Source organism: Antechinus flavipes, chromosome 6 (assembly GCF_016432865.1).
Source record: "Antechinus flavipes isolate AdamAnt ecotype Samford, QLD, Australia chromosome 6, AdamAnt_v2, whole genome shotgun sequence".
Taxonomy (NCBI): domain Eukaryota; kingdom Metazoa; phylum Chordata; class Mammalia; order Dasyuromorphia; family Dasyuridae; genus Antechinus; species Antechinus flavipes.
The window spans coordinates 156,949,399-156,964,507 of NC_067403.1; the positions used below are offsets into that span (position 1 = coordinate 156,949,399).

The 15,109-nt window shown below is 34.0% G+C and overlaps 1 protein-coding gene across 1 annotated transcript in view; it reads right to left on the minus strand.

Moving 5' to 3' along the window:
- The window catches only part of PTPN13 (protein tyrosine phosphatase non-receptor type 13), a 213,733-nt gene that overhangs the window by 66,847 nt on the left and 131,777 nt on the right, over positions 1-15,109 (minus strand). Inside the window, 4 exon segments of the mRNA XM_051966187.1 lie at positions 2,736-2,783; positions 4,588-4,685; positions 4,860-5,274; positions 11,364-11,526. Of these exon segments, the coding sequence (XP_051822147.1) occupies positions 2,736-2,783; positions 4,588-4,685; positions 4,860-5,274; positions 11,364-11,526 (724 nt within the window).

Sequence of the window (15,109 nt, forward strand, 5' to 3'; positions counted from 1 at the left end):
ACCACTACTAAATCAAGAGTAAGGAAGACCTGAGTTCAAAATCAATCTCCGACACTTAATGAACAGATGACTTGGACAAGTCACTTCAATTTATTTTTGCCTCAGTTTCCTACCTCAAAGGGTTATTATGAGAATCATTTGAAATATTTGTTTAAAAAAATCATTTAGTACTATGCTTGACATATGGAAAGAACTATATAAATGCTTACTTTCTTCCCTTGTCATTTCCTACTCTGGTCTATGTAATAATGGTGTGTGTGTGTGTGTGTGTGTGTGTGTGTGTGTGTGTGTGTGTATTTACTGCAAGGGTTTACAATGTGATTTATACACTTTATCTCATTTAAGCATCTCAGTTAATATTAATACCCCTATTTTGCTGATGAAAATATCAAGGGTAAGACAGGTTAAGCTTTAGTGTTATATAGTTCTTAGGTGTGCAAAAAAAAAATCCAATTTTTTCCCCATTGCTTCCTAAAGAAGAGGAATATAAAGAGAAAAATTTAATTGGGAAGAGAACCATCAGCTGAAAAGGTGATATCTGAGAATGCAAGTTGGATTTTTAGACCACCACTTAAAATGTGAGAGTGCCAGATTCCTGGTTGAAGATGAACAAAATCTAAAAAGGCTGTGTCTTTGCGATATATCTTGCAAATTTAATAAAAAAGGCTTTATTTTTTAAAGATTATGAGAGGGAGAATATTGCTGAAAGTATTCCCCAAGTTAGATACTTTAGAGGATAGCCACAAATAAGGAAAAAGAACAATTGCTGAATCACCCAAAAATTCATGGGGAAAAAATCTAAGGAAAGAACCGGTGGACTAAAGAATCCATGGACTAAAACACAAAGATATGGAGGTCCAAAAACTTGAGCAACAATCAATTAGAACCAGAAATTTGAATAGAAGAAGGTCTGATCTCATAGTTATCAGAGACTTAGTGAGATAAAGTCCATGGGAGGACTGTGGCTCTGGACCCAAGAGTAAGGGGTGAAACTCTGAAGCAAGCCATTTTAAGCTTGATGTTAGGGAAAATGTCCTAATAAACAGAGCTGTCCCCAAATGAAGCAGCCTGGGTCCTTCCTCTTTGGAGATCTTCAAGCACACACTGTACAATCTTGCTCAGGCTGCCTTTCATGTAAAGGTTGGAAAAGATGGCTTCTGAGGTCACTTCCAACTGCCTTTCTGTAAAAAAAATATTTCTAACTATCAGAACTAACTAAAAGCAGACTGGACTGTCTTAGGAGGAATGAAGATTCTCCCTAATTGAAGACTTCAAAGGACTCAATATCCTTTGGGGATATTGTAGAAGGACTGGATTCACTGAAGCAGTGAGTTCTAGACTACAGGATTTTCAGGTCCCTTTGTACTTTGAGATCCTATAATTCTTTCCGATTTCAAGTCCAGTCAGTTATCTATTATGCTCTCTAGGGAACCAAATTATGTACTGTTTGATTTTGGGTATGAAAAGAATAAAATTGAAAGAAATATGTGATAATAGAAAAATTCAATGAAATTAATTTTGTTACATATCAATAACATTAAAAGTATATTGATAATGGACAATTTAAATAGTCTAAGTTATTTGTTGATATTTTAATGTTACAAGATTAATCTAATTTACAATGTAAAGAGGGAATAGTCAACACTCAAAATGTCCTTTTTTACTTGAAAATACAAGCTATCATTAAAACTTCAATGCTGGACAAATATTCAGTTTTCTAAAAATAAATAAAAAAAAGAAGAACTCTGGTTTGGGAAAAGTAATTGAAATAATATTTTGAAAACATTTTATTTGAGGTTTTTTATTTTCATATCTCCCAATATTATAATACTATATACTACACTATATAACTTTTTATGTCATAGAATTCTTTGGAACTCTGGTGAAGACTATGGCTTTTTCTCATAATCATGTTTTCAAATATGTAAAGGATTATATACAAGATCATAAAGGAAATTAATTATGTTGCAATAATTATCAAAATATATTTTAAAAAATCAAGTTCATGCACCATAAATTAACAAATTTTGTTAGAAAGTGTTCATATCCAATACTATGTACTTTATTTTTGCACAGTGTCCTCTTTAATAAATTGATTTTAAATAAAGTTTATACTGATGATAGAAGCATCTTTTCCTTGGCTTAGAGCTAGAAGAGAATTTCAGAGATCACCTAGTCCAACCTGCCCATTTTACAGATGAGGAAACTAAGGCCCACCAAGGTCACACAGATAATAATTGTCAGAGGAGAATTTGAACTCAGGTCCTCTGACTCTAGAGACAGTGTGCTTTCCATTTTGCCATAAATGGAAGATGTCTCAGGAAAACTAATTTGATAATTATTACTTACATAATCCTTTTAACATGATGTTAAGGTAAACTTTAAAGGACTTAAGTTATAAGAAGTTATTAGACGGGAAACTTTATGACAGCCACTGTTAGCATCTTTTAAAAATATTTGCACTCTAGCACAGGGCTTTGCACACAACTGATACTTTATATATACATTGAACTGAGTTTCATAAATATGGTGATTTTATAGAAGAAACTGGCTATTTTATATTAATGATGGTATTGGAAAATGACTTTGGTCATGGCAATAATATGCATGCTTGGCTGTGTATTTTAAATATATACATTAATAAAATAATATTCAACCACTAGGTGAAGAAAATGGTTGATAGTTATGAAACAAGAAAAGATAGCAATAGGTAGCAATAATTTTGGCAAACCCACCATTTTCTTTCAAGGATGCTTGGGACAATCCATTTCCAGAGCTAATTCCTATGGTATAAATCAATGATTAGACATTAGTCAAAAGATTAAAAATCTACCATTTCCTCAATTTTAATGTATAAAATATTAAGCTTATAAATGAATTAAAAATTTACTAAAAACATCCCCAAAGTGGTTATATTTATATACTGAACTTTCACTTTATTTACTCATTAAAGTCATTTTTGCAGAAAATATTTAATCGGAATTCATGTTTTTGAGATAGATATTAAATCATGAAAATTATATTAAAATTTTGAGAAGTCATACAATGTGAACAAAAATATATTTAGAAATACATGCAAAAAGATCTTTTTCATGTGTTAATTTTCTTTTATCCTTCATAGGTTCCCTAGATTCATACATAATCTTCGGATTTATTTTTGAAAAATAAAATGCACTACATTTTTTTGTTGTTGTTGTTCAGTCATTTCAGACTCTTTGCGACCTGATTTGAGATTTTCTTGGTAGAGATTCTGAAGTGGTTTGCCATTTCCTTTTTTAGCTAACTTTATAGATAAGGAACTAAGGCAAACAAGATTAATGACTTGCCCAGCATCACAGTTAGCAAGTGCCTGAGGCTGGATTTGAACTCAGGGAGAGGAGTCTTCTTTAACTCCAGGCCTAGCACTTGTATCACACAATTGTCCCATATATTGCATATGAAAAATTTTCAAAAATGTTCCCATTTTTTTTTTAAAAGCACAATTCTAGAAGGTTGCAAAACAGAGTCTAAATCTATAAAAATTGGATTATGGTTTCTTTTTTGGGGGGTAGAGGAGGAGGTAAGAAGGGAGGAAGACTTGCGGTAGGAAGGGGAATAATAATTATATTAATGGCAACAGCTCATATTTATATAATGCTCTGAAGTTTGCAAAACCCTTCATATATATTCTCAGTGAAGAGATGGCAGGGACAAAAAGCAAAGATTGGAAGGAAAAGAAATGGAATGAAGAGCTCTTTGCTTTTCTTCTGTCTTACAGAATAATAAACCTTTCAGAGTAATAAACCTTTTAATTACCATTTATTCAATGGCTAAGAGACTTGCCTCTGTATGTTTTTCTTGCGTAAAGCAACAAGAAAAATCAATAATTTTGTTTCAGAAGGTAAGAATATTTGTTTGAAATTACACATAAAGTAATAATTTGACCTTTTTCAAATATGTGAATTGTTTCCTAATGGTAAGCCAAATATATATATACATATATATATATAAAAACTTTATATGCTTAGTCAACTGAAGTCAATAAATACACCATAGCTTAGCTAGAAAGTTTTTTGATGAAAACTAATAATTGAAAATTTGTATCAATAACTATCTAAAACAAGCTATAAATATCATAAAAATTATTTTAGAATTCATTGGAGATAATTTACCTCATATCAGATTGAAGGTATCTGAAATAAACTTTTTTCAAAGCATGCTGCAATCAATATAGTTTATCACAAGCACCAAAGGCAACAGAAGAAAATCCAAAGGATAAAGGTAATACACCAGAAAGAGACCAGAAGAAAAGTGTCTGAATTCTCTGCTAGTGAGCTTGATGATAACTTAAGTCAACAAAAGGGGAAGCAAATATTTGTGTCAAGAAGCAATTAAGCAATTCATTCTCATGTTAGGTTACAGCACAGATTTGATGTATTTTAATCAGCAAGGGCATTTCAATTTATGAAAACATTTTGATTAAAAGCAAAGATCATTGGCAACAGTGACACAAATCAGCACAAATAATAACTAGGTAAGCAACATTAGCTTTTTTACTTTTAACAATTTTTACATAGGGGGAAAAAAGGTAAGCTTGATTATGCTGACCTACAACATATGCGTGACCAGTGTCTTCAACCGATGATGAGTCTGATTCATGTTTTCTCCTTTCAGGGCTTCTATTTAAACTTGCAACAGACTTTGAACTAAAGTGGTGGGGGAAGGAAGGTAGGAGGAGGAAGAATCAATTAAAAAATTGGCAAAAATAAAAAAAAAACAAACAAAAATGTGTATATACATGTACTGTGTGTATATTCACATATCTCTGTATATATGAAATTCAGAAAAATGAGGTTGGGTAACTTAACAATGATTCTTACTTATTGAGTTTTGTGAATCCTGTCACACATTCTGTCTCAGGTCGCGCCATCTGGTGAGATGGTTTTCCCACCAGCTCCGAATTGGTTTGTGATGGGGAGTCAACGTTGTCAATAATACTTTTTTGAGGGTAGAGAGAGACCTGACTGAGATCATGGTAAGATTTACTCATCCCGCTGGGCCTTTCCTCCCATGATGTTTTTTCACTCTTTTCTTTTGAACTGCCTTGCAGTGGCTGGTACAGGGACAACTCCGAGCAGGATAGTCTCTTCAGAATCTCAGCTTGAACGGACAAAGGCCGAACAGCCAGTTTGTTCAGGGTGCTGCTGGCCAGGCTGCCAGTGCTGATTGCACGCCCCATAGTATATCCTCTAACAGAATCTCCTTGGAAGTTCAGGCTCCTAAACGAAGCTCTCTCTACAAGGAAATAGCATGGCTTTACCAGACTGCATTGCTAAAATAACTTTCATTTGAAGAAACTTTAATTGTGATAGAGTAAATGGAAACATGCAGATGAATAGTAACTTTTTGGTTGCCAGCCTAAGGACACACTTAAGGAAGAAAAGATTTTAGCCATGTGGGTTGAACGTCTTGGCTTTAATTACATCTCAACCATTTCATTTAACTCACCTACATCTCCTCATTGAACATCTCTCAGTCCTAGCAGCGACAGGAATTATCATCCCTCAGCTCAGACATCTCCCCAAAATGAGGTACTTTCTTAATTTGAGATGGCTGAGAATAGCTAAAAGCTTCCTAAACTTTATATCATGCTATTTTCCTATTATCCTGACATAGCTAAAAACTTTCTAAATTTTTTATCATGCTATGTTAAAATTTCTATTATGTTATCTTTCAAAGTAAGTTAGGGAGACAATAATTCTGGAAGAAGATACAATGGCACCATATGTACATGGACAAAAAAATGTTTTGAGGTATGTTTCTACACACACAAACACACACACACACACACACACACACACACACACACACACACACACACAACTTCAATGTCTTCTTAAACAACAGAAACCCAAGCCTTTTTTTTAAGCTAATCACTCCTGTTATACTGATGACTTCATGGCTGGATTTAGATGGAGCACTTCCAGCTAAATGAAATGTCAAACAGTATCTCAGTGTTTTTATTTATCCATATGATATGAATGAATACTGGTATGACTAAGCTTCAGCACATTAATCAAATGTTTCTAAAATGTGGAGTTTAGAGAAACTTCTAAGATTCTTTCTAAGTATTCCCTAGCCTGATAAATACTGCTCTTAGAATGAAGATGAACAGATGTCACTGTTGTTAACATTTGGGATCATTAAGGGTAATCAATAATCTCTCATTAAATCAAGAACAAACAACAAAAAGGAACAGCAGATTTTGTCTTCTGAAGCATTAATGACCTTCACTTCTATTTAGAGGCAAGAAAAATGTCACGAGAAAGATTAGTGGCTTTTCTGTCCCTCTCAAACCTCATGTGGGTTTAGCATGAGGTAGGAAATAGTACACCACATCTGCTAAATTAGATAGTATTTTGGAGCCCATTTTGACTTCAAGACATTATATTTCCCTAAAACCTCATCTTGTGGATCAGCAGTAAAGGCTGGAAGTTACATAGGAAGCCTGAAAGTTGGTGATGAAGGCTTTTCAATTTCCACCAGCTAAAAGAAAGCAAGATGTATATTATTTATTATGCATGGATAGACCCTTCCTGCTCTCATCAAAATCATAAAAGTAAAATAACATAGCCACCAAATAATGCCTTTAAAAATTCAAAATTTGTTTTTCAAGGCAGATTTTTTTCCTACTTTCCAAATGAGGGGCTAAGGAGCAGAAGATATAAAAATGAGTTGGCATTCATTTAGTAACATTTTTTGGAAAAAAGAAAACCTTTTGAATTTACAATTTTATTTCTGTGATTAGTAATCGCTGACAGTCTCTTTGAAATAAGTTACTCTTATTATATGTCATCTTTCCTGATAATCCATACACACATAGTTTCAGATAATTATCTCAAGTTTAAGTTCTTATTTAGTTCAACATAATCATAGGATAAAGGTTATTCTTGCCTCCACCTAGTCCTTCCACTATGTCCTCTAGAATGACCTTTTTCACAGACAACAATGTTTCCTACTCTTAAATCTTTTTTCTCTTCCATTCCTTCTACCTAGTAGCTTTTACTGAAATTCAGCTTGCCCCTGATGACACAGCCTCTCTGGGCACATTTTCCAGTAGGACCTTACCTTTACTAATTCCCCTCATTTGAGTGGTCAAGGTAGAGAAGATGGAATACTCATTGCTCCCCCCTGCCACTTCCAGATTTTCCCTCTTGCTCTATCACTCAGTAACCTATTTTCCTTTGAGCCTCATGCTACTTAAATCTCCTTGTAGCTATTGTCTATAGAACCGCAGATTGTGCTGACTAATTGCTGGTGTCTCTTAGAGTTTTGTGATAGCCCCTCTACCCTTCTTCCTCTATACCACTTCACTTGGTTATTTAATCAGCTCCAATGGATTTAATTACCATCTCTCTGCTGATGATTCTCAAATCTACCTATTTTACCTCAAACTCTTTGTTGCCTCCAATCTCACATCTCTAATGGCCTTTCATACTTCTCAGACTTGATATTCAGTAGAAAACTTGATCTCAACATGTCAAAAATGAACTTTTTATCTTTCTTCCTAAACCTAAGTTCCCTCTTATCGTCCCTATTACTGAGGAGAGCTCAATTCTCCTCCCAGTTCCTCAGATTCACAACCTAGATGTCATCCCAGATCTCTTATTACCTCTCATAACCAATCTGTTGCTAAAGTCAGTCAATTATATCTTAGCAATATCTCTTGAAGATAAGATTAATTGACTTGAATAAGATTGGATGTAGCAAAACCAAGATCTGACCCCAAATCCTGTGCTCTTTCTACTACAGTAAATCTCTGGAATTCTAACAATTTTCTGAAAATAAGCATCTCTTTAAAAATAAATCAGAAAACATCAAAGTAATTAAAATTTACTATTGACTACAAAAGCCCAGAAATAGATTTATCCACTCTTCAGAAAAATCTATTTGACCTACTTGCAAGAATCAGCATGTGCTTGGAATTTGACTTCTGGACTTCTACACAATCAAACTTTGCAGAGTAAGAGGGTTACATGATGGTAGATCTAGACCTGAAAAGCACTAGAATTACACCCCTAGTCTAACCTTCTCATTTTACAAATGAGGACACCTGCGAAGGAGATCAGGTGACTTGCCCTTTTATATAAAGAAACTTTTTTTTTCTTTTGGACAAATCTGTTTATTAACATTTAAACTTTATGCTTTTTAAAAAAGCAATTGAAGAAGTCTTCTAAATAACAGCCTGAGGACTACATGGATTTTACTTATTCTTTATTTAAAATTTTAAATATTAGATTTCTTTTTAATAACATTTACATTCCTTACTCTAATCTTCAAATACATTGTCAGAAGAATTAGAACTATTGTGTCTGTACACACTTTGCTAGGAATGTCACTACGAATTACATTAAGTAACTGATAAAGGAAAAGAAAATGACTTAGTGCTTTGAATCTCGATGCTGCCTTCACTGAGCATTTTAAATGGACACATCACATTCTCATTCACTAGGTGATCCTCACAATCCTGAGGAAGGCGAGGAAGATGATATTAACTTTACAGAAGACTTTAGTCAAGTCACTTTGCCTATGATCATAAGATCAATGAGTTGCATAATTAAGATTAGAAACTACTTCTTCTAAAGCCAATATGATATAATGTCTCTGAGTCAGAGCTTTCCATTCAAAGTCAACTTTTCTATTTAACAACTTTCAAACTTTTTATATACACGTAGCCAAAAAACAAAAATAACTTCACTTGATGACTTTGAAATTTTATATTCAATATTTTCCTTTGTCTCAGTAATTCAATTCAAAGGAGACAATTCAAATTCTGGGATAATTTTTATCTTATAATGCTGACCAGAAGAAATTATATGATTTAAAAATTTTTTACCAGTAATGTAGCCTACTAACAGAGGATCTGCTAAACTAAACCTCATACTTATAATATGCACATTACCTCAATAATCCTTACAGCAGGCCTTTGATTTTGGTACTATAGATAGTCATATCACCATTTCTACCACACAGAAGTAGTACTCAACCATGTTTTTATGACTTGCCTTGGATCAGAGAGAACAGGGAATATGAGAACAGAACTGCCACTAAGGTCCAGTGCCCTACTTATCAAGAAGACTTTAAAAACTAATACGTTTCTCAAACCTAAAAAAAAAGTCAGACAGAGTAAACTGAGGCAAAGAGGGTCAAATCTGCTTAGGATACTACATTTTATCAGTCTTTAAAAAAGCCCATCTTTATCATGAGTTGGAAGAAAGAATACCTTCTTTAACATTATCAAACTGATTCAAAGCAACAATTATTTTTCAGAGAAGGTTAAAAAAAACTTCTGTGTGCTTGTGTGTGTGTGCACATGCGCATGGAAGAATGATAAATTTTTTTCATGATTTGCTTTGAAAAGTGTTAGAAAGTAGAGACCAGGCAATGAATAGAGCTTTCTTTTAAAAGGCAGATTACAGGGATAGAACACAGCATACATTGTTAGACAAAAATCTTGGATTGGTTGTTTTTGGTATAAGGTTTTCTTTGCCAAAAAGAAGGGCTCAATTTGGGGAAAAAATGAAGGAGGAAAACAATAAATAGCAAATAAAGCATAAGATAATAGAGTAACAAATGAATAAATATGGTATGATTTTTTTCAGATTTCAAAATTTCATAAAACAAAATGGACAGAATTCCATCTAAGACAGAATTTTTACTACTTATAAACAAGCAGTAAAAATTTACCATCCCATCATCTCATGCAGTTGATACTAATACCTGTTCTGATAGTCATAGTTCTATTTTTAAGGAACTTTTAGAACTTTGTCTACATAAGACAACACTTACTTTGACTCTTTGTGTGTATAACAAGTTTGTAGGAGATGAGAAGACTTCACTGACTACCCACCCCCCTTCAAAGAATTTGTTATAAATTATGTCTTATCCTTAAGGATTTTATTTTGGATTATTTATAATAGGGTATTTAACCTATTAAAGAAAACGGATAAATAGAAAACTGATATTTCAGTATATTTTGACAAATACATAACAGAATAATTATAGTACACATGGAATGTGGGGAAAAAAAGCAGAAATGCACACATTTCTAATTTGGTTACTATTAATTCCTATGATTCTGAAGGCAAAATTTTTACTATGGGAATTGTGAAGGAGAAGAGGTTTATGATTTCCCTTTTAGGGCCTTTGATTTGATTGATTCAAAATAATGCCAACTTCATAATGTTTCATTTGAGAACATAATCTAGTATATAGGAACTTTATATTTTGTTGTTGTTGGCTTAGTTTTGCTTCTGTAGAAGGCAATAAAAAATAGAGACTTAATTGCTATTTCCTTATCTTTAAGACAGAAATCATAATATTTGTAGTATTTGCTTCATAGAGCTGTTGTTTGAAAGGGCTTTATAAACCTTGAAATTTGTGTCATTATTGTTATTTCTGAACAATTACTTTTTTTAAAATACTGAAACAACATTCAGATTTTTGGAGTCATTTCCATTTTCTTTTTTCCTTCCCTTTTTTCCTTTGTTTCTTTTTTCTCTTTCCATTTTCCTGGGTCACTATCTAGTTCTGGGAACTAGAACAGCTGTTTTAATCATCTGTACTGAAGTACATACATCTCATGTCCCTGAAACAGTCACTCATAAAATTAAAGGTCTATCAGTATAGATCACTTAATGTCTACCTACAAAATTGATATGGCATATTAAATTCTGTCCTATCAACATACTACTTCCATTCCTAATATTTGGATCTTGCTTATGGTCCTCTCACCTGGAACATTTCTTTTACCTTGAAACATACCCAAATCCTACGCATTCAACAAAGTTCAGTTCTAATCCTAATTGCTTCACAAAGATTCTCTTGACTTAATTCTAAAACTTAATGATTTCCTTTTCCTTTTTATTTTTACAAGTTTTATAGTATAAGACTATACAGTTTAGGTCTCAATTATACACTCTCTTCATATATATATGTATTAACAATTCTAAGTATTTTAGTCTTTAACTACACTAAGATTCCTTGAAATTAGTGTGCTCTCTCCTCTCTCACGCACACAATGAATGATTATGACACTACACAAGAAACATATCACAGACATTATTCCCCCTCTCCTAAACAAATTCTTTTTGATGGATATGGGATATGATCTATTATTAAAGGCTAGAAAAATACAAGAGGACACAAGACTATAAAAGTTAAATTCTCAGCTTCACTTATGATTCATCTTATAAACTTGACTAGGTTAAGATTCTATGTATATCAGTTTTTCTACTTCTAACATGGTCATTTGAAAAAAACCTTCCTCCTAAAAGAAATACATGCACAGATACTATCATCTTCTAAAATCTTCTAGATCTTACCAATATCTAGGGCATCTTGATTACTTTGTCTTGTTCTCATCTGCAGCTGGAATTTGTGTTGAGAAGAACAGAGATGTAGGAGGTATTGACAAACTTTACTGTTATTAGTCTGGAACGTATGCTTTATTTCATCTGATGTATTCTGCAGGGTGATTTTCTTTTTCTACAACATTAAACAGAATAATCATAAGGATATTTTGATATTTCAAAGGAATGTTAATCTCACAATCTTATAAGATAGTTTTTAAAGATAAAAACATGGTTATTTTAATGGGAAAGAAGGGAAATAGGAGTCTCTGATGTTCATTAATTCCCAGGGTAGAGGCTTCCTTTGGGTACAGGTCAGCAACCCTTTTGTAAAACACGGATAGCCTCAAGCTGTTTTGATCATTAAAGGGAGCAAGTGACTTTCCAAATGAGGCAGAGACGTTTTTGACAAGATGCCTTTCTTATATTTTATTACTTAGAGCTGTTTCTTGATTATTGTGAATAGTTATGGATGATGAAATTTATCAATTTTGGGGGAGGGGGTGAAGTTTGGGTCCTACTATCTATGAATGAATATGAATCGTTCTTATTTCATATTTTGAAGAATGCATGTTTTTAAAAATACTGCTTAAAAGTTAATGCAATAAACTATGATCCAAAATTAGGAATCTTTTAAAGCAATAAATTAAATTGAAATTAACTATAACTTTTTCTTTTTTTTTTTTGACTATAACTTTCAAACACAACCATTTAAATCAGGTATCAAGAGATATCAGTGTCCTGAAATCTATAGGAGTTTCTCCAAGAATAAAATTTGCCAAAAAAGGAATGAAAAAGAAAATAAATTGTTGCCTTGTTTATGAAAGTCCAGGCAAAAAACTTGATTCATTATTGTTGACTGGGATTGGGGTGGGTGGTGGTTCCATCCAGGCAACATTAAAGTGCTCCTGCCAGAGAACAGAGCTGGGGAGAGGCAAACAGGCAGGGCTCTGTTAGTGCAGACCCAAAAGATGCAGTGATAATGAGTGAGGCAACAGGATGTACTCTGGCAAGTTCAGAAAAAGGACAGCCCCAAGTTTATATTCTGCCTTATTTTTCACGACATTTCATTTTTAAAAATTTACAAGAGAAATTTATTACAAAAGAGAGAAACAGTCAAAGTCTTTGCTAGAAAATATCATCACCAAGAGATTTATTGTAACAAAACAATAAAGGGCAGCAATGCTGTTATCTCTTTGGATTAAGTTTTGATACTTTGTTTTGTGTGTTCTATATTTTATCTTAAGTTTTAAAATCTGCCACAATCAACCTGGTGTGTGGTCTCTTGATTTTTTTTTTTCCAGCCTGAGGACTGGGCTGCTTTGAAATATATAATGTGCTGCAGGTGAGTGACTGATAGGGATTCCTGAGTGAGGAACATGGCTTGAGAAGACCACAATGACAGGGCTGGAGCCCTGGGAGATGCAAGGATCCCAGCAAAATGGGATCATTCTGATGGTCTTCCAGGGCTGAATCTTCACTGAATAGAAGCCCTCTGAGCACCTAACTATATCTTTTCTGGCAGCTCCTGGGAGAGCTGATTCTTCCTAAGCTTACACACAACAAGCTGCACTAATAGTCTAGAGTTACTCAGCCTGACAGCCATGTGCCGAAAAGCCTAGGATTACATTCTTAGGGTCATCTTTAGACGTAGTATCAAACTGAAGCTGAATACCACCTTCCTAGACAGGTGTACAAACAAACACCTCTGGTCTTGGCACACAATTGTATCCTGCAGAAACTTACAGGATAAATAGTGCCCTCATTATGGAAGCCAGGTCAGTCAGGGATGGGCTTCCCATCTGTTATTTCTTTTTCCTTTTTCTCCTTGGATTTCATCCCAATTGGCTCTTCAACTAGTGCTGGGCCCAAGTCCAGCTCATTGAATGGACCCAAGAAAGAGGAGCAAAACACAAGTCAAGACAAGTTAAGATGTTCTTTTGTCCAGGTCTCCCCTTTACTTCAAGTTGCAGCTGGGCTAACTTTTTCAGGAGCTATTTTCATTCTTCTTTTGATGTGATAAACTCCCCCAAGCAGGCAATTGCATCACAAATACCTGCTCAGCAAGCATAATTACCTCAAAAGGCCAGAGAAACATCAACTGGTATTTCTTGTTTTGACTCTTATTTGGGGGCTTCTTCAATCTGGGCTTGCTTGCTTACTTGCAGGGAGCACAAGGAAGGACAAGGAAAGCTGTCTGGGGGGCTCATGAGTCAATAAAATTAGAGTCAGGCATTGTGCTAAGTCCTCAAGAGCCAAAAGAAGGCATACAACAGTCTGGATTTTAAAGATTATACTGATGGAAGAAGACTACATATGCAGAGTGGGAAATGAGTTGATTTCATCTTGCAAGATGATGTTTCTGGAATCATCAAGTCCAAGAGTATAGTATGGTGGGAAATGGCCTGGTCAGGCTTCCCCTGCCTGGGCTCCAGGCATTGGCTCTTGTTCCCATTCCCAGTAGGGGAAAATAGCTTAATAGCTTCCAGTCAGGAGCTCCAGGGCAGCTGCCCAGCTGGCTAGTGTAATTGTGGGTCCTCTTTCATGATTTTTTTCCAGTTAATAAATCAAAAAGAAATGGATAGTGGGAAGTTGCAGAGAAATTTGTTTTTTCCAGCACCTAGTATCCAGTATGCCTAGAGTTGAGTTTCTTAGCAGCCCTGATGGGCTTTTTGATGGAATTTCATTCCAAATTGAGCTTCCTTAATTTAATTCCTTCTTTCCCTTGGCTCTTTCCTCTACCCACCTTAGAACCTTACAAGTTACTTCATTTGGTCCTCACAATAACCTGGGAGGGAAGTAGGTAATATACTATATAATGCGCTGCAGGTGAGTAACTGGTAGGATTGCTGAGTGAGAATTAGCATCTATAACTGATTGTTGGAACATTTAGATCAGTAGTCCTCAAACTTTTGTTCTCAATATCTTTATCCTATTAAAAATGATTGAGGATCTGTCCAAAGAGTTTTTGTTTACGTGGTTTATAGTTATAGATATTGATCACATTAAAAATAAAAACTAATTATGAATTTGTAGATTCTGAAAGGATTTCAGAGATTCCCAGGATAATCTGGACCAGACTTTGAGAACCACTGATTTAGATCATTAACACTTGAAGGGTGTGGTTGGTCATTCTGTGATTTTTAGAGGAAATTGTCTTCCTTTCCCCAATCCCCCTTTAAAAAAACTATTCACTGTATATAGAATGAATTGAATCTTTCACAGTGGATCTCAAAATGATTAGTTGCAACAAGTTCTTACACTTTAAGTATGAAAATCTCAGGCCATAAGAAAATGGAAGACTATTTGCTGATAGGACTCGTTACTATCCACAAATTGTATTCAACTATAACTGGGCCGATTTTTGGCAATAAAAAGAATCTCAATTTCTAATCTTTGCCCAGATTTATTTCTATTCTATTGTAAAATCAGGATTTTAGTCTTTAAATTATCCCACTTTCACTAAACTGACACTAGAAAGGTTTTGGGGCTACAAATGTTAGTGTCAATTAACTGAACAGTCTAACTGATAATTAAGAATTTCTATGATTGATCTTTTAAAATATTTTCATAGGATAAAAAATATCCCAACAGCATCAGAAAGTAAGCATGAATACAATCCTGTGAGGTCATACTATCAACCTCAAAAGTAAGTATCTATTTGCACTTAATTTAACAATGACTATGTGTACTCCATGCTATAAATTACATTAATACAT